At 44.2% G+C, this 25238-nt stretch overlaps 1 protein-coding gene across 1 annotated transcript in view; it reads left to right on the plus strand.

Annotated features, from left to right (window-relative positions):
• Positions 1 to 25238, plus strand: part of DAGLA (diacylglycerol lipase alpha) — a 64408-nt gene that overhangs the window by 15652 nt on the left and 23518 nt on the right. The window contains exons 7-13 of the mRNA XM_038407461.2: positions 10829 to 10963; positions 12959 to 13036; positions 14753 to 14877; positions 16686 to 16842; positions 17154 to 17237; positions 17407 to 17484; positions 23176 to 23256. Coding sequence (XP_038263389.1) covers positions 10829 to 10963; positions 12959 to 13036; positions 14753 to 14877; positions 16686 to 16842; positions 17154 to 17237; positions 17407 to 17484; positions 23176 to 23256 — 738 coding nt within the window. The remainder of the gene's footprint in view (positions 1 to 10828; positions 10964 to 12958; positions 13037 to 14752; positions 14878 to 16685; positions 16843 to 17153; positions 17238 to 17406; positions 17485 to 23175; positions 23257 to 25238) is intronic.

A 25238-nucleotide genomic window follows, 5' to 3' on the forward strand; every position in this document is an offset into this window, starting at 1 on the left:
CATGCAGATCAATTGCACACAAAATCACAGTTGTAAATTTAGATGCTGGGTGAAGGTCCCTTTGAAAGTTATGGGCCGACAGTTCAGGGTAAAGACTGTGACAAACCTCCAGAAAAGATTAAGTGATGGGGAAGAGCCAAAGTAATGGCTAGGTATGTTCTACAGCCCTAGCTGAGCTCCCCTTTGTGGTTAGACACCAGGTTGCTATATTGGACCAAACCTCTGGATCCCATTGCTTTTAAGCCTGCTGGATCTGAGCAGCATCCAGATACTCTCTCTTAATCTTGCCTCTCCTGTCTAGACTCCTCCTTGGGATATGGGGCCCTGTGGCCCAACTGCCCTTGGCCAGTGCTGACCCTCCCCGCCATGTCTCCCCAAGAGCATAGGCGTGCTCTCCCCAGAGCTCCACCCTCCTGGGTACCTGAGTTAACAGTTTTCAGAGTAGCAGCCGTGTTAGTCTGTATTCTCAAAAAGAAAAGGAGTACTTGTGGCACCTTAGAGACTAACAAATTTATTAGAGCATAAGCTTTCGTGAGCTACAGCTCACTTCATCGGATGCATTTGGTGGAAAAAACAGAGTAGAGATTTATATACACACACACAGAGAACATGAAACAATGGGTTTATCATACACACTGTAAGGAGAGTGATCACTTAAGATAAGCCATCACCAACAGCAGGAGGGGGAAGGAGGAAAACCTTTCATGGTGACAAGCAGGTAGGCTAATTCCAGCAGTTAACAAGAATATCAGAGGAACAGTGGGGGGTGGGGTGGGAGGGAGAAATACCATGGGGAAATAGTTTTACTTTGTGTAATGACTCATCCATTCCCAGTCTCTATTCAAGCCTAAGTTAATTGTATCCAGTTTGCAAATTAATTCCAATTCAGCAGTCTCTCGTTGGAGTCTGTTTTTGAAGCTTTTTTGTTGAAGTATAGCCACTCTTAGGTCTGTGATCGAGTGACCAGAGAGATTGAAGTGTTCTCCATCTGGTTTTTGAATGTTATAATTCTTGACGTCTGATTTGTGTCCATTCATTCTTTTACGTAGAGACTGTCCAGTTTGGCCAATGTACATGGCAGAGGGGCATTGCTGGCACATGATGGCATATATCACATTGGTAGATGCGCAGGTGAAGGAGCCTCTGATAGTGTGGCTGATGTGATTAGGCCCTATGATGGTATCCCCTGAATAGATATGTGGACAGAGTTGGCAACGGGCTTTGTTGCAAGGATAGGTTCCTGGGTTAGTGGTTCTGTTGTGTGGTGTGTGGTTGCTGGTGAGTATTTGCTTCAGATTGGGGGGCTGTCTGTAAGCAAGGACTGGTCTATCTCCCAAGATCTGAGAGAGCGATGGCTCGTCCTTCAGGATAGGTTGTAGATCCTTGATGATGCGTTGGAGGGGTTTTAGTTGGGGGCTGAAGGTGATGGCGAGTGGCGTTCTGTTGTTTTCTTTGTTGGGCCTGTCCTGTAGTAGGTGACTTCTGGGTACTCTTCTGGCTCTGTCAATCTGTTTCTTCACTTCAGCAGGTGGGTACTGTAGTTGTAGGAATGCATGATAGAGATCTTGTAGGTGTTTGTCTCTGTCTGAGGGGTTGGAGCAAATGCGGTTATATCGTAGCGCTTGGCTGTAGACAATGGATCGAGTGGTATGATCTGGATGAAAGCTAGAGGCATGTAGGTAGGAATAGCGGTCAGTAGGTTTCCGATATAGGGTGGTGTTTATGTGACCATCGCTTATTAGCACCGTAGTGTCCAGGAAGTGGATCTCTTGTGTGGACTGGTCCAGGCTGAGGTTGATGGTGGGATGGAAATTGTTGAAATCATGGTGGAATTCCTCAAGAGCTTCTTTTCCATGGGTCCAGATGATGAAGATGTCATCAATGTAGCGCAAGTAGAGTAGGGGCATTAGGGAACGAGAGCTGAGGAAGCGTTGTTCTAAGTCAGCCATAAAAATGTTGGCATACTGTGGGGCCATGCGGGTACCCATCGCAGTGCCGCTGATTTGAAGGTATACATTGTCACCAAATGTGAAATAGTTATGGGTCAGGACAAAGTCACAAAGTTCTGCCACCAGGTTAGCCGTGACAGTATCGGGGATACTGTTCCTGACGGCTTGTAGTCCATCTTTGTGTGGAATATTGGTGTAGAGGGCTTCTACATCCATAGTGGCTAGGATGGTGTTTTAGGAAGATCACCAATGGACTGTAGTTTCCTCAGGAAATCGGTGGTGTCTCGAAGATAGCTGGGAGTGCTGGTAACGAAGGGCCTGAGGAGGGAGTCTACATAGCCAGACAATCCTGCTGTCAGGGTGCCAATGCCTGAGATGATGGGGCGTCCAGGATTTCCAGGTTTATGGATCTTGGGTAGCAGATAGAATACCCCAGGTCCTGGCTCCAGGGGTGTGTCTGTGCGGATTTGTTCTTGTGCTTTTTCAGGGAGTTTCTTGAGCAAATGCTGTAGTTTCTTTTGGTAACTCTCACTGGGATCAGAGGGTAATGGCTTGTAGAAAGTGGTGTTGGAGAGCTGCCTAGTAGCCTCTTGTTCATACTCTGACCTATTCATGATGACGACAGCACCTCCTTTGTCAGCCTTTTTGATTATGATGTCAGAGTTGTTTCTGAGGCTGTGGATGGCACTGTGTTCTGCATGGCTGAGGTTATGGGGTAAGCGATGCTGCTTTTCCACAATTTCAGCTCGTGCACGTCGGCGGAAGCAGTCTATGTAGAAATCCAGGCTGCTGTTTCGACCTTCAGGAGGAGTCCACCTAGAATCCTTCTTTTTGTAGTGTTGGCAGGAAGGTCTCTGTGGGTTAATATGTTGGTCAGAGGTGTGTTGGAAATATTCCTTGAGTCTGAGACGTCGAAAATAGGATTCTAGGTCACCACAGAACTGTATCATGTTCGTGGGGGTGGAGGGGCAAAAGGAGAGGCCCCGAGATAGGACAGATTCTTCCGCTGGGCTAAGAGTATAGTTGGATAGATTAACAATATTGCTGGGTGGGTTACGGGAACCATTGTTGTGGCCCCTTGTGGCATATAGTAGTTTAGATAGCTTAGTGTCCTTTTTCTTTTGTAGAGAATCAAAGTGTGTTTTGTAAATGGCTTGTCTAGTTTTTGTAAAGTCCAGCCACGAGGAAGTTTGTGTGGAAGGTTGGTTCTTTATGAGTGTATCCAGTTTTGAGAGCTCATTCTTAATCTTTCCCTGTTTGCTGTAGAGGATGTTGATCAGGTGGTTCCGCAGTTTCCTTGAGAGTGTGTGGCACAAGCTGTCAGCATAGTCTGTGTGGTATGTAGATTGTAATGGATTTTTTACCTTCAGTCCTTTCGGTATGATGTCCATCTGTTTGCATTTGGAGAGGAAGATGATGTCTGTCTGTATCTGTGCGAGTTTTTTCATGAAGTTGACAGATTTCCACTCTATACGGCTAAATTCAGTGCCTTGCATAATCACAGGTTTCAGAGTAGCAGCCGTGTTAGTCTGTATTCTCAAAAAGAAAGGAGTACTTGTGGCACCTTAGAGACTAACAAATTTATTAGAGCATAAGCTTTCGTGAGCTACAGCTCACTTCATCGGATGCATTTGGTGGAAAAAACAGAGTAGAGATTTATATACACACACACAGAGAACATGAAACAATGGGTTTATCATACACACTGTAAGGAGAGTGATCACTTAAGATAAGCCATCACCAACAGCAGGGGGGGGAAGGAGGAAAACCTTTCATGGTGACAAGCAGGTAGGCTAATTCCAGCAGTTAACAAGAATATCAGAGGAACAGTGGGGGGTGGGGTGGGAGGGAGAAATACCATGGGGAAATAGTTTTACTTTGTGTAATGACTCATCCATTCCCAGTCTCTATTCAAGCCTAAGTTAATTGTATCCAGTTTGCAAATTAATTCCAATTCAGCAGTCTCTCGTTGGAGTCTGTTTTTGAAGCTTTTTTGTTGAAGTATAGCCACTCTTAGGTCTGTGATCGAGTGACCAGAGAGATTGAAGTGTTCTCCAACTGGTTTTTGAATGTTATAATTCTTGACGTCTGATTTGTGTCCATTCATTCTTTTACGTAGAGACTGTCCAGTTTGGCCAATGTACATGGCAGAGGGGCATTGCTGGCACATGATGGCATATATCTAACCCACCCAGCAATATTGTTAATCTATCCAACTATACTCTTAGCCCAGCGGAAGAATCTGTCCTATCTCGGGGCCTCTCCTTTTGCCCCTCCACCCCCACGAACATGATACAGTTCTGTGGTGACCTAGAATCCTATTTTCGACGTCTCAGACTCAAGGAATATTTCCAACACACCTCTGACCAACATATTAACCCACAGAGACCTTCCTGCCAACACTACAAAAAGAAGGATTCTAGGTGGACTCCTCCTGAAGGTCGAAACAGCAGCCTGGATTTCTACATAGACTGCTTCCGCCGACGTGCACGAGCTGAAATTGTGGAAAAGCAGCATCGCTTACCCCATAACCTCAGCCATGCAGAACACAGTGCCATCCACAGCCTCAGAAACAACTCTGACATCATAATCAAAAAGGCTGACAAAGGAGGTGCTGTCGTCATCATGAATAGGTCAGAGTATGAACAAGAGGCTACTAGGCAGCTCTCCAACACCACTTTCTACAAGCCATTACCCTCTGATCCCAGTGAGAGTTACCAAAAGAAACTACAGCATTTGCTCAAGAAACTCCCTGAAAAAGCACAAGAACAAATCCGCACAGACACACCCCTGGAGCCAGGACCTGGGGTATTCTATCTGCTACCCAAGATCCATAAACCTGGAAATCCTGGACGCCCCATCATCTCAGGCATTGGCACCCTGACAGCAGGATTGTCTGGCTATGTAGACTCCCTCCTCAGGCCCTTCGTTACCAGCACTCCCAGCTATCTTCGAGACACCACCGATTTCCTGAGGAAACTACAGTCCATTGGTGATCTTCCTAAAAACACCATCCTAGCCACTATGGATGTAGAAGCCCTCTACACCAATATTCCACACAAAGATGGACTACAAGCCGTCAGGAACAGTATCCCCGATACTGTCACGGCTAACCTGGTGGCAGAACTTTGTGACTTTGTCCTGACCCATAACTATTTCACATTTGGTGACAATGTATACCTTCAAATCAGCGGCACTGCGATGGGTACCCGCATGGCCCCACAGTATGCCAACATTTTTATGGCTGACTTAGAACAACGCTTCCTCAGCTCTCGTTCCCTAATGCCCCTACTCTACTTGCGCTACATTGATGACATCTTCATCATCTGGACCCATGGAAAAGAAGCTCTTGAGGAATTCCACCATGATTTCAACAATTTCCATCCCACCATCAACCTCAGCCTGGACCAGTCCACACAAGAGATCCACTTCCTGGACACTACGGTGCTAATAAGCGATGGTCACATAAACACCACCCTATATCGGAAACCTACTGACCGCTATTCCTACCTACATGCCTCTAGCTTTCATCCAGATCATACCACTCGATCCATTGTCTACAGCCAAGCGCTACGATATAACCGCATTTGCTCCAACCCCTCAGACAGAGACAAACACCTACAAGATCTCTATCATGCATTCCTACAACTACAGTACCCACCTGCTGAAGTGAAGAAACAGATTGACAGAGCCAGAAGAGTACCCAGAAGTCACCTACTACAGGACAGGCCCAACAAAGAAAACAACAGAACGCCACTAGCCATCACCTTCAGCCCCCAACTAAAACCCCTCCAACGCATCATCAAGGATCTACAACCTATCCTGAAGGACGAGCCATCGCTCTCTCAGATCTTGGGAGATAGACCAGTCCTTGCTTACAGACAGCCCCCCAATCTGAAGCAAATACTCACCAGCAACCACACACCACACAACAGAACCACTAACCCAGGAACCTATCCTTGCAACAAAGCCCGTTGCCAACTCTGTCCACATATCTATTCAGGGGATACCATCATAGGGCCTAATCACATCAGCCACACTATCAGAGGCTCCTTCACCTGCGCATCTACCAATGTGATATATGCCATCATGTGCCAGCAATGCCCCTCTGCCATGTACATTGGCCAAACTGGACAGTCCTCTACGTAAAAGAATGAATGGACACAAATCAGACGTCAAGAATTATAACATTCAAAAACCAGTTGGAGAACACTTCAATCTCTCTGGTCACTCGATCACAGACCTAAGAGTGGCTATACTTCAACAAAAAAGCTTCAAAAACAGACTCCAACGAGAGACTGCTGAATTGGAATTAATTTGCAAACTGGATACAATTAACTTAGGCTTGAATAGAGACTGGGAATGGATGAGTCATTACACAAAGTAAAACTATTTCCCCATGGTATTTCTCCCTCCCACCCCACCCCCCACTGTTCCTCTGATATTCTTGTTAACTGCTGGAATTAGCCTACCTGCTTGTCACCATGAAAGGTTTTCCTCCTTCCCCCCCTGCTGTTGGTGATGGCTTATCTTAAGTGATCACTCTCCTTACAGTGTGTATGATAAACCCATTGTTTCATGTTCTCTGTGTGTGTGTATATAAATCTCTACTCTGTTTTTTCCACCAAATGCATCCGATGAAGTGAGCTGTAGCTCACGAAAGCTTATGCTCTAATAAATTTGTTAGTCTCTAAGGTGCCACAAGTACTCCTTTTCTTTTTGAGAATACAGACTAACACGGCTGCTACTCTGAAACCTGTGATTATGCAAGGCACTGAATTTAGCCGTATAGAGTGGAAATCTGTCAACTTCATGAAAAAACTCGCACAGATACAGACAGACATCATCTTCCTCTCCAAATGCAAACAGATGGACATCATACCGAAAGGACTGAAGGTAAAAAATCCATTACAATCTACATACCACACAGACTATGCTGACAGCTTGTGCCACACACTCTCAAGGAAACTGCGGAACCACCTGATCAACATCCTCTACAGCAAACAGGGAAAGATTAAGAATGAGCTCTCAAAACTGGATACACTCATAAAGAACCAACCTTCCACACAAACTTCCTCGTGGCTGGACTTTACAAAAACTAGACAAGCCATTTACAAAACACACTTTGATTCTCTACAAAAGAAAAGGACACTAAGCTATCTAAACTACTATATGCCACAAGGGGCCACAACAATGGTTCCCGTAACCCACCCAGCAATATTGTTAATCTATCCAACTATACTCTTAGCCCAGCGGAAGAATCTGTCCTATCTCGGGGCCTCTCCTTTTGCCCCTCCACCCCCACGAACATGATACAGTTCTGTGGTGACCTAGAATCCTATTTTCGACGTCTCAGACTCAAGGAATATTTCCAACACACCTCTGACCAACATATTAACCCACAGAGACCTTCCTGCCAACACTACAAAAAGAAGGATTCTAGGTGGACTCCTCCTGAAGGTCGAAACAGCAGCCTGGATTTCTACATAGACTGCTTCCGCCGACGTGCACGAGCTGAAATTGTGGAAAAGCAGCATCGCTTACCCCATAACCTCAGCCATGCAGAACACAGTGCCATCCACAGCCTCAGAAACAACTCTGACATCATAATCAAAAAGGCTGACAAAGGAGGTGCTGTCGTCATCATGAATAGGTCAGAGTATGAACAAGAGGCTACTAGGCAGCTCTCCAACACCACTTTCTACAAGCCATTACCCTCTGATCCCAGTGAGAGTTACCAAAAGAAACTACAGCATTTGCTCAAGAAACTCCCTGAAAAAGCACAAGAACAAATCCGCACAGACACACCCCTGGAGCCAGGACCTGGGGTATTCTATCTGCTACCCAAGATCCATAAACCTGGAAATCCTGGACGCCCCATCATCTCAGGCATTGGCACCCTGACAGCAGGATTGTCTGGCTATGTAGACTCCCTCCTCAGGCCCTTCGTTACCAGCACTCCCAGCTATCTTCGAGACACCACCGATTTCCTGAGGAAACTACAGTCCATTGGTGATCTTCCTAAAAACACCATCCTAGCCACTATGGATGTAGAAGCCCTCTACACCAATATTCCACACAAAGATGGACTACAAGCCGTCAGGAACAGTATCCCCGATACTGTCACGGCTAACCTGGTGGCAGAACTTTGTGACTTTGTCCTGACCCATAACTATTTCACATTTGGTGACAATGTATACCTTCAAATCAGCGGCACTGCGATGGGTACCCGCATGGCCCCACAGTATGCCAACATTTTTATGGCTGACTTAGAACAACGCTTCCTCAGCTCTCGTTCCCTAATGCCCCTACTCTACTTGCGCTACATTGATGACATCTTCATCATCTGGACCCATGGAAAAGAAGCTCTTGAGGAATTCCACCATGATTTCAACAATTTCCATCCCACCATCAACCTCAGCCTGGACCAGTCCACACAAGAGATCCACTTCCTGGACACTACGGTGCTAATAAGCGATGGTCACATAAACACCACCCTATATCGGAAACCTACTGACCGCTATTCCTACCTACATGCCTCTAGCTTTCATCCAGATCATACCACTCGATCCATTGTCTACAGCCAAGCGCTACGATATAACCGCATTTGCTCCAACCCCTCAGACAGAGACAAACACCTACAAGATCTCTATCATGCATTCCTACAACTACAGTACCCACCTGCTGAAGTGAAGAAACAGATTGACAGAGCCAGAAGAGTACCCAGAAGTCACCTACTACAGGACAGGCCCAACAAAGAAAACAACAGAACGCCACTAGCCATCACCTTCAGCCCCCAACTAAAACCCCTCCAACGCATCATCAAGGATCTACAACCTATCCTGAAGGACGAGCCATCGCTCTCTCAGATCTTGGGAGATAGACCAGTCCTTGCTTACAGACAGCCCCCCAATCTGAAGCAAATACTCACCAGCAACCACACACCACACAACAGAACCACTAACCCAGGAACCTATCCTTGCAACAAAGCCCGTTGCCAACTCTGTCCACATATCTATTCAGGGGATACCATCATAGGGCCTAATCACATCAGCCACACTATCAGAGGCTCCTTCACCTGCGCATCTACCAATGTGATATATGCCATCATGTGCCAGCAATGCCCCTCTGCCATGTACATTGGCCAAACTGGACAGTCTCTACGTAAAAGAATGAATGGACACAAATCAGACGTCAAGAATTATAACATTCAAAAACCAGTTGGAGAACACTTCAATCTCTCTGGTCACTCGATCACAGACCTAAGAGTGGCTATACTTCAACAAAAAAGCTTCAAAAACAGACTCCAACGAGAGACTGCTGAATTGGAATTAATTTGCAAACTGGATACAATTAACTTAGGCTTGAATAGAGACTGGGAATGGATGAGTCATTACACAAAGTAAAACTATTTCCCCATGGTATTTCTCCCTCCCACCCCACCCCCCACTGTTCCTCTGATATTCTTGTTAACTGCTGGAATTAGCCTACCTGCTTGTCACCATGAAAGGTTTTCCTCCTTCCCCCCCCTGCTGTTGGTGATGGCTTATCTTAAGTGATCACTCTCCTTACAGTGTGTATGATAAACCCATTGTTTCATGTTCTCTGTGTGTGTGTATATAAATCTCTACTCTGTTTTTTCCACCAAATGCATCCGATGAAGTGAGCTGTAGCTCACGAAAGCTTATGCTCTAATAAATTTGTTAGTCTCTAAGGTGCCACAAGTACTCCTTTTCTTTTTGAGTTAACAGTTTAACTCTTTGGGGACTATGTGAACATTAAAGCATAGAACGCACAGACTTTGCAAAGGAACTTCTAAACCATTCCCCCTTTTCTCATACAGTTACACGGGAGTTATCTATTTAAGCAAAAATAGCACCTGTTTGCAGGATCCTCAGTCCTGCAGAGAGTCACTTGGGTCTTGAGCAGTGTCCTTCAGCGACTCGAGGATCCTCCTGCATGCTGCTCCTCCTGCTCAGGCTTCTCTTTCTTGTAGTGCTCTTCCCCCTTTGTCTGTCAGGGGCTCAGCTTTTAACAGTTCCAAAGTCCTTTGTTCCATTTTTCCCCTGTGTCAATGCAGGTGGTGAACCTCAACATAGTCTGAGCTAGACTTAAAGGGTTTGTCATTTGTATTGTCCTCTTAAGTCGGGGTGACTGGGGTTATCCATAGCCATTGTTTATCTTCCTGCAGATGTACAAAACCACCCATGACTGACTTAACTCATTGAGACCATATAACAAACATGATGGCAATCAGATAATAGTTATAAAAATAATATGCTATCTCCCCCGTTCTTCACGTATGGCTGGGACAGCGGGGTTTGGGAGACTGTCCGGCTTCAGTTTACCAGAGGTGATCAACCTATGACTCTGAGCTAGAGAATGATGGGGTCAACAAGTAGAGGAAATATGGGGAATTTTCTTACTAACATGAATTGTTCAAATTAAATCAGTGTTAAAAAGGAAGGCTGGCCTTGAAGTTAAGGCACTGGACTGGGACCAAAGTTCAGTTCCCAGCATACTCTCTTTGTGCCACAGTTTCTCATCTGTAAAATGGGGCTAAGAATACTTCCTTTCTCTCCCCTTTTGTCTGTCTTGTCTATTTTGATTTAATGTTAAGAGACAGTCCCTACATACAACCAGCACAGTGTAGCTCTAATCTCAACTGAGGCCTTTAGATGGTACCATAATATAAATAATATATATTAATAACAATTAGACCAGTGACTTTTTCCCATGAGGTCCCCTTGGGAATGTTTTCAAAGTGCGCTTTGGGAATGAGGCCATCGCTGCCATACTGATTCCCACTCACTCTTTCCCTCTTGCTCCTTCCCCCAAACTCCTCTTCCTTAACCCTCCCCTCTCTCTGCATTCCACAGGATGCATACTCTGAAATTGCCTACCTTTTTGCTGAATTTTTCCGAGATCTTGACATAGTCCCGTCTGACATCATCGCGGGCCTGGTCCTTCTGCGTCAGAGGCAGAGGGCAAAGCGCAGTGCAGTGCTAGATGAGGTGAGCGTATGGAGTGCGTCTGGATTGCACTGTCCCAATGGGGGTTCTGAGACTGTGTGTATCTCACTCATTTCCACTTGGCCCCTGTTTTACCTTTGCTTTTACCTGCCGCAGTGTGTGAGAACCCATAGCTCTGCCCACTTCGTTTCGGTTGTATGATGGGCTGTTACCAGTCATTGGGTTGTGAATTAAATATAAAATACTTAGTTCTTCTGCAACACCTTGATCTGAGACTCCCAAAGTGCTTTACATACAGCGATCTGTCCTGATTCTGGTTCTATTCAATATCTTCATAAATTGTTTGGATAGTTGCATAGTGAGTAAACCTAGGGCAAATCTACACTACAGCACTACATCGGCGCAGCTGTGCTGATGCAGCTGCACCACTGTAGCGCATCTGGTGAAGACGCACTACTATGCCGACAGGAGAAGTGCTCTCCTGTCGACATAATTCCTCCACCTCGGTGAGAAGCGAAAGCTATGTCAATGGGAAACTTGCGTTGCTTGTAGGGGGATTTTTCACAGCCCTGAGCGATGTAAGTTATATTGACTTTGGCTGTAGTGTAGACTTGCCCCAATAAAATTTGTGGACAATACCAAGCTGGGAAGGGTTGTAAGCGCTTTGGACGATAGGATTAGAATTAAAAATTATCTTGATAAACTGGAGAAGTGGTCTGAAATAAATAGGATGAAATTCAATAAGGACAAATGCAAAGTACTGCACTTCAGAAGAAATAATCAATTTCGCAAATACAAAATGGAAAATGACTGCCTAAGAAGAAGTACTGCAGAAAAGGATCTGGGGTTTGTAGTGGATCACAAATTAAATGTGAGCCAACAAAGTAATACTGTTGGAAAAAAACAAGTGAACATTGTTCTGGGATGTATTAGCAGGAGTGTTGTAAGCAAGACACAAGAAGTAATTTTTCCACTCTACTCAGCACTGATAAGGCTCGACTGGAGTATTGGGCTACACGGTTCTGGGCTACACACATTGGGAAAGATGTGGACAAACTGAAGAAAGTCCAGAGGAGAGCAACAAAAATGATTTAAGGTCTAGAAAACATGGCCTACAAGGAAAGATTGAAAACATTGGATTTGTTTCGTCGGAGATGAGAAGACTGAGGGGGAGATAATAACAGTTTTCAAGTGTGTAAAAGGTTGTTATAAAAAGGAGGGTGATAAAATTGTTCTCCTTAACCACTGAGGATAGGACAAGAAGTAATAGGCGGGCTTAAATTGCATCAAGGAAGATTTAGGTTAGACATTAGGAAACATTTCCTAACTGTCAGGATAGTTAAGCCCTGGAACTAATTACCTAGGGATCTTGTGGAATCTCCATCTTTTTAAAGAACAGGTTAGACAAACACCTGTCTGGGATGGCCTACACTAGATAATACTTAGTCCTGCCTCAGTGCAAGGGGTTGGACTAGATGACCTATTGAGGTCTCTTCCAGTCCTACATTTCTATGATTCCATTAAGGAATTAAACCTCATAACCCTTTTCTTTTTGTAGGTGGGTGATATATGCGTATTTAGTTTCCCACCCCCGGGTGGTGCATTATAATTATTTAACCATGTACATCAAGATTATGCCCCCTTCTATACTTTTGTGTAAAGAAGATTCCTGTATCCAGCCAAAATGGCAGGAGGAATATTAGGGATAATTACTGCACCCAGGGAGTTAATGAAGTTGAACTTGGCTAATTGATACCCCTGCAGAAAAGTGCCATGGGAGCAAAGTGGTCCAGGACCCCAATTTCCAAGGTTGTCATGCTAGTGATCAGAGAGATTCAAAATCAGGGGACTAGAGATCAGACTGGGTGGGAATTGGAACAAAAATAAGCTCAGAAAACTGACCAGATGGTAGGGGGGGAAAACTCATCATCTGCGAGTTGTGTTAGCACAGAACAATGGGAACTTGCTTCCCTTGTGCACAGCCATTGTGTCTTTGTGGATGGAGGAAACTCACCCATATGTGTGTGTGATTTACAGGCAAACAATGACATCTTGGCCTTTCTGTCTGGGATGCCAGTGACCAGGAACACCAAGTACCTGGATCTGAAAAACTCGGTAAGTCACCAGCCCATGAGCTCACCTGCTCTGTGCAGAGCCATAAAACAAACAGCAAATTGACTGTCTTCTCATAGCTCGTTTCCCTTTGTCTCTTAACTGGTGTTTGCTCTTTAATTTATTTCTGTGTGTCTCACATAATCAAGGAAATTAAAGATGAAAAAGACCTATTAGATGATGATAACAAAGCTTAGCTCTTGCCTGGACCTTTCAAAGCTTTCTAAAGCATTATCCTCATCATGTCCCTAGGAAGTAAGTGGTATTATCCCACACAGAAGAGAAAGAGCAATTAATTGACTTGTCCAAGTGTTAATACAGGACTTTCATACGGAAGTGCTGCCAGCATAGATCAGGGTTCTATCTTTATCAGAGCAGATGGCCACCTACATCAAGATGGAACATTGCATGCTGGAACCAGTAGTGTCTGCAGGTTGCAGTTTCTTTAATGAAGGTGAAGACAGCTGAAATCTGTCCCATTTTGTGCAAATTCTGTTTAGCTGTTGGTCTCCTGGCATGTTGCCATTGCAGCCCTTGACAGGGCACACGTTGGCCATCTTCCTGGAATGTTGCAAAAGAGCTGAGGTGGATGATCCAATCCGCGTCTTTTCTGATCAAGTGATTCTATGATTAATCTACCTGTGTTTCCATTCTGCTCCACTGTGTTCCACTTTGTCTTCAGACTGCCTCTCATTCTAGACAGGTGGATAATTGCCTATGTGTCTCCTTTCATAGACAACGTCAGCACTGTTCCACACGTGCTTTGAGGTGCGTGGCCCTAGACTAGAAGAATGGCTTTACAGTTCCATCTCTGTGCATCTCCATGACCATCTGTGGCTATATGGGAACAAATTGATAGAGCAGCGGTTCTCAAACTGGGGGTTGGGACCCCAAAATGGGTTGTGACCCTGTTTTAATGGGGTCAACAGAGCTGGTTTAGACTTGCTGGGGCGTGGTGCTGAAGTCAAAGCCCAAACCCCACCGCCCATGGCTGAAGCCAAAACCTGAGGGCTTCGGTCATGGATAGTGGGGCTCAGGTTACAGGCCCCTCCACCCAGGGTGGCGAGGCTGTGGTTTTGGCCCCTCACCCGGGGCAGTAGGGCTTGGGCAGGCTTAGGCTTCGGTCCCACTCCTGGGGTCATGTAGTAATTTTTATTGTCAGAAGGGGGTTGCGGTACAATGAAGTTTGAGAACCCCTGTGTTAGAGAGATCCTGTTACTGACAAGCAGTAACCTAGTGTCTCCTCTCCTCAATTAGGCCAGTGCAGGGCACTCTGGGTTTTGTGCAGACTGGGACTGGCACTGGGATCTCCTCAGTGTAATAGAGCTAAGACCACTGTTGGATGGCTTCCCTTGCAAAAGTCTGATAGTTTGCTGATGTACTACAGGAATATCTTTAGATCTAATTCTTAATGTGAGAGCCTCAGCTGGTGTTAATTGCTGTAGCTTGGTTGATTTACTCCAGTGGAGGATCTGGCCCAGGATAACCAATGTGCCCTCCACAAGGCAACTGATGATGAATTCCGAGGTCTGTAGCTGCTCTGGTGGTGGGGATAGGGAGGGCTGACGTAATATGCAGACACCAAGAGGAATCAAGGATGCACTTCTCTAACCCGTGTTAGGGAGTTTTTGGTGGGGAGAGCGCTGGATAAGGGAGGCTAGGTGAGGCAAGCGCCACCAAAGAGAATATGAAGGGCACTTAAACTCTCGTCTCTTTCAGCAAGAGATGCTGCGGTACAAAGAGGTCTGTTATTATATGCTGTTTGCCCTGGCAGCCTATGGCTGGCCCATGTACCTGATGAGGAAGCCCACCTGTGGACTCTGTCGCCTGGCTAGATCCTGCTCGTGAGTGGTCTTCCCTGCCTCTCCATCTGCCTTCAATTTCTTTCTCTCTCCCCATTTTGCCTCCTCTCTCCCCTTTCTCATTTTTCCCTTCTTTCTCCTTTTCTTTATCCATCTCCCCTTTCCTTCCATTTCTCTTCTCCTCATCTCTCCTTTCTTTTTTCTTCTCTTTCTTCTCTCAGTCTCCATTCCCTCTCGTCTGCTCAGTTACTTTCCCCATCCCTTCCCGTCCTTTCTTTTCAGTCCCTTACTCCCCACTGCTCATCTGTCCTCCCTATTAAATAATCCAGACTGTGTCTCAGTATGCCCTCTCTGACATGCTAAAGACCTTGCCAGACCTATGTGCTTCATACAGCCAGAATGGGGAATTGATTAAGACTATATTCACTGAATCAGAATTGCCATCTTACACCTCTGGGAAGCACAGAAATGAAAGGAGCTGACATTTGGCATCAATAAGATTTGGCTAGGATCTGTGCTTGCTGTCTGGGATTTATTTCTGACTCCAGGAGTAGCATGGTCACCTCCAGGTAGCAGCACTGCAGTTAAAGTGAGGTAGTACTTTCATTTTAAACATTTTATATTTTCAGTTGCTTAGAACTTTCTCATTATTTTCTTTTTTGGGGGGAGTGGGGGGTGGGGGTGAGGGGAGCTACGCTTTTCAGGCACAGTCTCAATGCAAAAGCTGTTTTGATTTTTAGGAACGTTTTTAATAAGAGTCTGTCCACTTTTCAGTCATCTGTGCATGAGGTGTAGGGAAAGACATTTTTCAAGTCCTTTTGTTGGTTAGGTTTGGTGGTTAGCCTCCAGAACTGCTTTGTTTTTTACCGACATAGACTTGAATGAGGGATGGCCTCTTTGTCTGTTACAAGACATTTGGGATTGCAGTAACAAAGGTATAGCATCCCTCCAGGCATGCAAAATTGTGCAGGGTTCAAAGATCCCACAGTCACATTGATTCTTCAAAAACAGGAGTACTTGTGGCACTTTAGAGACTAACAAATTTATTAGAGCATAAGCTTTCATGGACTATAGCCCACTTGACTGGATGCACGAAAGCCCACGAAAGCTTATGCTTTAATATATCTGTTGGTCTCTAAAGTACCACAAGTACTCCTGTTCTTTTTGTGGATACAGACTAACACTGCTGCTACTCTGAAACCATTGATTCTTCAGTCTTTAGTTGCACTGTTGCTCCTCCTGGTGTCCACAAGCAACATTGCACCCCCTCATGATGATTTTACATGGTGATACTGAAAAAGAGGTTTCAGAGTAGCAGCCGTGTTAGTCTGTATTCGTAAAAAGAAAAGCAGTACTTGCGGCACCTTAGAGACTAACAAATTTATTAGAGCATAAGCTTTCGTGAGCTACAGCTCACTTCATCAGATGCATCCGATGAAGTGAGCTGTAGCTCACGAAAGCTTATGCTCTAATAAATTTGTTAGTCTCTAAGGTGAAAAAGAGGGTGTGTCTACTCTGGGAAAAACTAAGCATTTTTTGGCATGGGTGCAGCTCCACCTGTAGCATAGGGGAGCGCGGGCATTTTCACCGCCATGGCATCTAAACCTACTCAGGTCACAGTTAGGTGGTAAAAATGTCTGTGTCTTCTTGTCTGTGCTACAGCTTCATGGCACCAGTGCAGAAAAAACAATGGCCAGAGACTCGCATGCAGAGTCTCTCAAGCCCACATAGTATTTCCCTCTGTTTCCCCTTCTTGGCTCAGTGCCTCTCCTGCTTGCCCTCCCTTCTTCCCAAAGCCCCATTTCTCCCCACCTTTCCTTTTTCCTCAGAGTAGTTCTTTTTCTATGCAGATGTTGCTGTCTCTGCCCCTCACGGCCCCGCTATGCCCCTAGTGTCACCATTGAGGAGGATAACTGCTGCGGCTGCAACGCCATCGCTATCCGTCGCCACTTCCTAGATGAGAATATGACTTCAGTGGACATTGTCTACACCTCCTGTCATGATGCGGTAAGGAGACTCTATGTCACCTGCTGTACTCCGGACATGTTCCCCAGCCACTTCCCCATGAGAACTATGTGCTCTCTAGCATGGCTAGAAGGCCTTTAAGCCATTCCCCTGATACTGGAGATCCCCCTCTGGACTGACCGCACCATGTGTATATAAGTCTTTATGTTACTGCTGACCTTGAACAGTCCAGAGGGGAGATCTGTCATGCAGATGGTCTGCTTCCCTCTAGCTGGGAGGGAAAGTGTGTATGTGTGAAGGGGGGGGGGATCACAGGTAGCTGTGGTTTTAACAGGGTAATGTATTTACCCCAGGTCTATGAAACTCCTTTCTATGTGGCTGTGGATCATGAGAAGAAGAAGGTGGTCATCAGCATCCGAGGAACTCTGTCTCCAAAGGTATGTGTGCTCTGTGATGGGAGTCCCCTGGAATTCACCAGCACCAGCAGGCACCAGCTTATGCTTGGTCCTTGGGAATCTCCTTCGGTACAAACAGAGAGCTCATTTCACACTCTTGCTGTCTTTCTTTCTCTCACTCTCTGAACTGTATTGGATTCTCTCCCTCCAGGATGCCCTGACTGACCTGACAGGGGATGCAGAGCGCCTCCCAGTTGAAGGTCACCATGGAACCTGGCTGGGACACAAGGTACTCAGAAAATGCTGCTTATTTTGGCCTTCTAATTTTACAGTGTAATTCCAACCCCTCTCCCCCAAAATACTGTAAGATTCATTACTTATTTGAGAACCTTGGATTAAAAAAGGGTCTGTATCATGGCCAAGTGGCATTATTAAAAACCCCAAAACCTTCTAAGGTCACTATGCCATTAATCAAAGAAAAGAAAGATACATGATTAATAAAAATACCACTTTAATAAAAGGAATCTGTTAAGGTGGAAAACAAAATCACTGACAGCAAATTCTGAGAAGCTCAGTCGAAAGAAAAATAAATTTAGCCCTGACAGAGTGCAACAGTCTCAGTGTTGCAAGGCAGGTGGTCACTGACCCACACCAGAGCCTCATCTGTATTGAGAAAACTTACATTGATGTAACAAAATTGATGCAGCATGTCTATATTAGAGATCTGCCCTGGTGTAACTAAATCGATTTAGTTAGTATAGATAACACCTTTGACCCCAATACAGCAAAGTGCTAAATTTAAAGCATGTGCTTAATTTTAAATACATGAGTATCTTAGTCAAAGGGACTAATTCCATACTTAATGTTAAGCACATGCTCAAGTCCTTGGCTGGATAGAGGTCTAATATTCTGATCCTGGAAGCTTTGCTTATGCAGATAGTTCTTATTCCCATGCATACTGTAGTGGTGTCACTGGGACTCTGTGTTTGGTTAAGGATTATATCTATGGATAGGCTTGCAGAATGGGGCCATATTGTTGAAACCAAGGTTGCACTCTTGCTTTTGTAAATGTGAATGCTGTGTTTTAAGCTTCCGAAGTAACAAAAATTAATCAGCATAACAAAATAATATTCAGAAATAAATGAAGTAATGTTTTTATCATATAATTGGCATTAAGAAATTCGAAGTCTGTGCTGCTTGTTTCATTTACTAAATATTATGCTTATTGTGATGGGGCAAGGCCAGATGGCTATAGAAAAGTAGTGGGAGACAGATATATTAGCTCCAGGCTGAGCAGATCCCTGGTACTAGGATAAGTGAAATGCCAGCTGCACCAGGTCAATTAAGATATCTGGGGCCAATTAAGAACTTTCCAGAAGGCAGGTAGAAGGCTAGGTTGATTGGGACACCTGAAGCCAATCAGGGGCTGGCTGAAACTAGTTAAAAGCCTCCCAGTTAGACAGGTGGGTGTGCATGTCAGGAGCTGTGGGAGGAAGTTGTGCTGTTGGAGAGGCTGAGTAGTATACACCATATCAGGCACAAGGAAGGAGGCCCTGAGGTAAGGGTGAAGTGGAGCTTGAGGAAGTGAGGGCTGCTGTGGGGGAAGTAATCCAGGGAATTGTACATGCCCTGGCTCCCTCCCCCCCTTTGCCCCCTGATTAATCACTGAGACTGGGAGACAACAGAGACTGTGCAAGGTAGGATAACTTCTCCTCACCTCCCTCGCTGGCTTATGATGAAAATGGCTCAATAGACTGTGACCCTTGTCTCTAGAGAGAGAGAAGGGTTACGTGCAGGGTCACAGTGAGCTTCTGAGGCTAGCAAAATCCTCCAGGAAATGCGGGACCCACGGAGGCAAGGACTGAGCTTTGTCACATTATCAAAAGGAGCTAGTGCTAACATCTCATGCTGTTCAACTAATGCATTTTGTTCAAAATTACATAGTATAATAATAATTGTAAACAACTTCTATGAAAAAAAAACATAAAATATAAATCCAAATGAAAATGACATTAATAAACTGAAAATCTAAGTTACAAGTATCTTATTATCTATTGTGCAAATCTAAAATCCATGTTAGAGATAAAGATTTTCTCTTGACTGATGTTTTTCGAATATTTGCATAAATATGTCTGATTTTATTACATATTTTATCAGAGCATTTGCTTTTTTCTTTTTGTATTTTTGTTTGGCCTTTTCATTAAAAATTTCTTTGCTATTCTTTGATTAATGGCTTTGCAACTTCAGATATAACTAAAAGAAGTTTAGTTTGTTTTTTATTTTATAAAAACAAATTATTATTATAAAATAGTTTTGACTATATTTTTCATATCTTAGATAACCCCCAATAATAAATAGCAAAGACATATACAACTATATTTTAAAATACTGTTATCAGGCCTGCTGATGGGGGGCATAGGGGGCGGCACAGGGGGCAATTGCCCAGGGACCTGGGCTATTTAAAAGGGCCCAGGGGCCCCCAGCTCCTGCCACAGTAGCAGTGGTGGCATCTGGGAACAGGCCGCAGGGCTCCTAGGCATGCGAGACCACTCCGAGCCCTGCAGGCCGGTATGAATGACCAGCACAGGCAGTCCCGGAAGTAAAGGATTTGTCACTTCCGCCGTGGGCTCCACCCCCTCAGAGAAGGCCCTGGCCCTGGGGCCCAGAATTTCTGTTGGCGGTCCTGACTGTTATTAATATGAATTACTAGATAATTAAATGCTATTGGTTCCCAAGAAAGACTAAAAAAGATAATATTTTGTATGTCTCTTGATACATTTTTAATATATTGTATAAAAATCAAAAGTTAATGTGAAAATAAATGAAGTGCTTCACTCATACTCACATGTATCTTTGACAAAAGTATATGGCAGTATTGGGACTTACCATAAGTTGTTTTGTTTTCTTGTGCTGATTACTTTTTCACACATACACAAGTAACAGGAATAACCCACCTCCATTTGCTGAGTCAGTTCCCTGTTCTATTTCTTGTACAGTTTATCATGTGATCTACAATTGGAAACTCTTGACAGGTTTGTACTGACCTCACCACCGATTCATTACAACTACAATAGGAAGGGAGTGGTTGAGTCACATCTGTTGTCATAGTTACATTAGTTAAGAATGACCTGAGCTATTGCTGGGGCCTTGACTATATCTATATTCAAGGTTGGCCTGTTATCATTGCAAAGCAGCGTAAAATCACAAGTCTATGGGAAAAATAATTTTAAAAAAAGTTATAGGGTTACATTATATTGAGCAAAATGCCCTTAAAACTCAATCTAGTTATAGTCATATTGGTCCCAGGATATTAGACAAGATGGTGAGGTATACCTTTTATTGGACCCAACTTCTGTTGGTGATAGAGACAAGCTTTTGAACCATAGAAGAGCTCTGTGTGGCTTGAAAGCTTGTCTCTCTCACCGACAGAAGTTGGTCCAATAAAAGATATTATGTCACTCATCTTGTCTTCTAAAAACTCAAGTTATTCTTTCATGGTCCAGTGCAATGAACCATATCAAGAGCCAAATTGCTAAAGAAGAAATAAAATAATAAGGTAACAGAGGAATCTTTCCTGGTAGCAAGCTAGCCAGGGTGACAGACAGGGACCATGACTTGTAACAAAAAGCCTTAAAAGTTATGGCTATGACAAATATCATGCTCTTTTAACTATAACAGCTAGATACAACAGTTCCTAATAACAATTCATTACAACTTCTCTTCTTCCAGTAGAGCCTATGTATGGATTTTCAGAAAGATTTAACTCTGTGGAAAATGTGAAGGGGTTTTGAGCTAGAGGGATCCAAAGTAATATTAGACTCCCCAGATTTCAAAAAGGAGTCATTTTTAACTCCTTAGAACTACAGAACAGTGCAAAGTATTTTCTTCTAACTTCCCAAATTCTCCTTTCTGCCCCCTACCGGTGATGTGCCAGTTTTTTAAATTAGGACCCGTTTTTTATTTCTTCATAATTTACAGAATGGTATCCCAGTTTAACAGGAAAACTAAATGCAGCTCTAACGATAATGATGAAGCTATGACTATGGTTCCATAATATTAAAATGACTGTGTGTATTAGACTATCAGTATCAAGAATATATCTATAAGGCTGACTAATTCAACCCAGTAGTAACATATCATCATGGATTCAGGTCAGGATTTTCAAAAAGAGGAGCCTAAAATCCATGTTAGTTATCTAAATGAGTGACCTGATTTTCAGACATTCCCATTGAAGTTAAAGATGAACAGGGACTGTTCTTGAATGAGGTTGAAGTTGAAGAGCTGTAAGAAGGCCTGGAACAGAGACTTAAATGATCCTGATAGCTACTTTTTGATGATGATATTAGCATCACAGATGTCTCATTTGTAGGTTTACCAATTCAAAAGTGTTCTGCTCTTTCCTTTCATTACCAGTTTCATTCAGCTCAATGGTACATTTGATCTTGAAGAATTTGAAGAAACCCAAGTTGCTGCCCATTTTTGCAATGTGCATGGATCCCTTATATCTTAATGGACAACACTTGACAATGTTCACTTTTTACTTTAGAGCTGTTTTAGTTATTTCAGTCCATCCAGTTTCCTATCATATTGTTCACCTTTAGGCAGATTGAGTCAGGTGATTCATTGTAATAGGGTCCTCTGGGGGCAGAGGAGCCTAGCGGTTAGTGTCTGCTTATTGCAGGGGTAGTGGTAGGGGAGTCTGGGCCTGCCCAATCCACTGGGCACCCAGGGTCCTAGGAAAGTTAGCAGTGTTTGGCCTCCAGCCGGGGGCCCTCTGAGCTACCTTTCCTGGGTCACTTCCTACCACTGCTTCTGGTCTCAGATAAGAAAAAAAAAGAAGGAAACCAAAACCTGTTGGCCCTGGCTGGGCTCTGCATACGGTCTTTTCTCCTCTAGGAGGCTTCTCCAGCTCCTTTTGGCTTTCTGGGTAGGTCTGCACTCCTTCCCAGCCTCTCCCTTCTGAGCTGGGTTGCTCCCTTTTTAACCTGTGTCTCCATGCTCTTGGGTTGGAGTGGCAGGGTTAGCTGGGCCCAGGATACTCCTTTAACCCCTTCCATCCCAGTGTGGGGTTTGTATACCCCATCACATTCATACGTTGGTGTTAGCTGATCACTAAACACTAATCATCTGTTGCAGTGTGGATCAGCAGCCTCCATATTTACTACAGATAGAATGAGAAACAGCCATGTACTGAATTCAACACTGTGTAGACTGAAGGCAGACGAATAAGATGAGCTGGCCAGCTTTCTATAGAACTGATATCAATTCCCCAGCCACCTTCCAGAAGTTTCTAGATTCTACCTAACTAAAGTCCCCCAAATAGTTTACAAGTACAAACCCACTCTGATGCGTTCAGTATCCGTTCACCAGTGGACCCATTCCTCTTCCCATCTGGGCTTCTAGACTCACTCTCTCTTGCTAGTAACATAACAAGAACCTTGATGATCTCATTATTTTCCTGTTAACTTGTTAGAATAGTTAACATTTTTTATTTACAGATTGAAATTAGAGAGGAACATGGTTAAGATGCTAGCACTCAGGAGATCCGGGTTCAATTCGCTGCTCTGCCAGAGACTTCCTGTGTGACCGTAAATACCAAAGATAGATGGCCTAATGTTCCAAGTGTCAGAAAGCTTTCAAAGACATGTTGGGTTCATACTTCGGAATGACAGTGAGCCCTAATCCTGACTGGAGCCTCTGGGTGCTACCATAATATAAATATTTATTACTTCTGCTACTGTATAGCAATTCACAACCTGCTAACTAGACACATACTTGCTGATATCCCAATTAATTCCTCTCCAAATGAAGTGAAAGAGTGAGGCAATACTTTCCCCCATTACCCCTTGGGTGCAGTCCAGAGCCTTAGTTGGAAAGCTCACAAGCTCCTTTCAGTAATTTGCTTGCTTCTGTGTGTTGAGACTGTGCTGATATGCTAATGATCACATTTTGGTCTATGCTCCTTGATGTCTGCCCTCAGGGAATGGTGTTGTCTGCTGAATACATCAAGAAGAAATTGGAGCAGGAGATGGTGCTTTCTCAAGCCTTTGGACGTGACTTGGTGAGTCCTTGCTTTCTTGTGGCCCATGTAGAGTGTTTAGGAGAGAGGATTCTCCTGTGCCACTGATATTGTCCCTCCATCCACACTTCCCTGAAACAGCTGTAGTAGAATTGGTCCCAGGTGCTCAAAGCTTTCTTCTGATTCCTGCTGATCCTAGCCATCAGAGCACCAACTTGTTACCTGTTACTCTAATGTCCTTGTTCCTCCATGCTCCCTGTTTTGAAGGGTTCTTCACACCAGTACTGGATGGCTCCAGAGCTAGTTTTCAAGGCAAGGCTAAAAACAGGAAGTCATCCCATAGTGACACTGAGCAGAGAAACATATCAATAAGACTAAAATCTCATGCCCATGGAATCCATTAGTTTAGAGAAAGACGACTGGGGAGCAGTGCCCACTAGCATTCATCTGGACAGCTCAGATATATTTTTTGCATGAGCTGATCTTCCTGTACCACGAAGAAAACCATACCACAACTCCAGAATGCTGCCCTCCAAAGTGAATGTAAATTATACCACACTGACAGAATGATTAACTCTTAGCTAAGGGAGGGCTTCTCTGGACTGTCAGATTCCCTACCATGAGAAGATTGCCCTGTTCTCGTGCCCAAAGAAGGCCTTGGTCTGAAGACAGACTGTTGGGATTTAGCAAGCAATCTAGAAACCAAAAAGGAGCGGAAGAAGGAAAAGAGGGATCAGGGAAGGATGGCGGACTGCAGGACTTGATAGCCAAATGTCCACCTTGTAATGTGTGCTAAACGGATGGAGGGATGCATGGGTCACTACTCTGATGATTTCTTAATATGATGTTCTATTCCTTTCACCCCAGAAAGTGGAAATTGGCCTTATTAAGTGAGTTCTTATTCATGAGAGGGAAATTTTCCTGCTGTCCCATAGATCTCAATAATTGCTGCCGGGACTTGCAAAAATATAGTGGTGTTAGAAGCTCTGATACCTTAATTCTCTCCTGCACATTGTACACACAAATTTTGTTTTTGTTCCTGTCTAAATAATACTTGCTCATCCATCTCACATCAAGGCAATTTAATTTGATTTCCTTTTGGTAAGATTGTTTTAAATATGATGGCTCCAATCTTCAGCAGGTGTAATTTGGTGTCGCTCGGTAGGATCTGGCCCAGGGAAAGTTAAGGAGATGTCTCCATTAACGTGCAACGGGGAAGCAACTTTGTAAAATAGTCAAGTGCTGTCTAAAGGACGACTCTACCAGAAAGAAGCTGAAGAAATGGTTCCTTGATGGACAAAGCATTTGTTTCACTTATTCTCCTAATAGACGTGCTGGCCATTTAAGAATGCTACTTTAAACTGACAAGAAAAACAACAGTATTGTAGGGGTTGTTTCTAATGGTTCCGGTTTGTGTCCTAGTACCAGATTTGATTTCCCATCTTAATTGGAGGGAAAGGTTTGATCCCTGACTTGGTAAACTTGGAGTACTGAGGATGTGATGGTAGACCTTCCTTTCCTCTAGATAGCCTAGGGGCCCCTAGTGCTACTGTTGGTCATGCAGAGAACTGAGACTCAGAGCTTTGATAAAGCCAACATAGCTTTTTATTAGTAAGCTTTATGATTCAGGCCATGCCTAGAGCTTCAACTTCTGAATATACACCAAATGCAATAGTAAAGGTCAGAAGTGGATTTTTTTTTATTACAAGAGTAAGTCTGCCAGGTAGTGAGAATATCTAAACTCCAGAAGATGCAGCCATCCAAGTTCCAAGCACTAGTTTGAATTTCTCAGTTTTTGGCATCTGATTGGACCTTTAGTGGGAGACAGAATTCAAGGGAACAAACTGACATTTCTAGGAGCCAGGAAAATTAAGGACTGTGAAGCCAGATCTTGGTGTTTTCAGGAGAACTCTGGCTACTTGAGCAAGGAGTGGGAAAGGAAAAAACGCCCACATTAGGGGACCAGACTGCTGAACTGAGAATGCATTGATTTTTCCATGCCTTCCTCTCCCAGTGACTGCAAC

Source organism: Dermochelys coriacea, chromosome 6 (assembly GCF_009764565.3).
Source record: "Dermochelys coriacea isolate rDerCor1 chromosome 6, rDerCor1.pri.v4, whole genome shotgun sequence".
Taxonomy (NCBI): Eukaryota; Metazoa; Chordata; order Testudines; family Dermochelyidae; genus Dermochelys; species Dermochelys coriacea.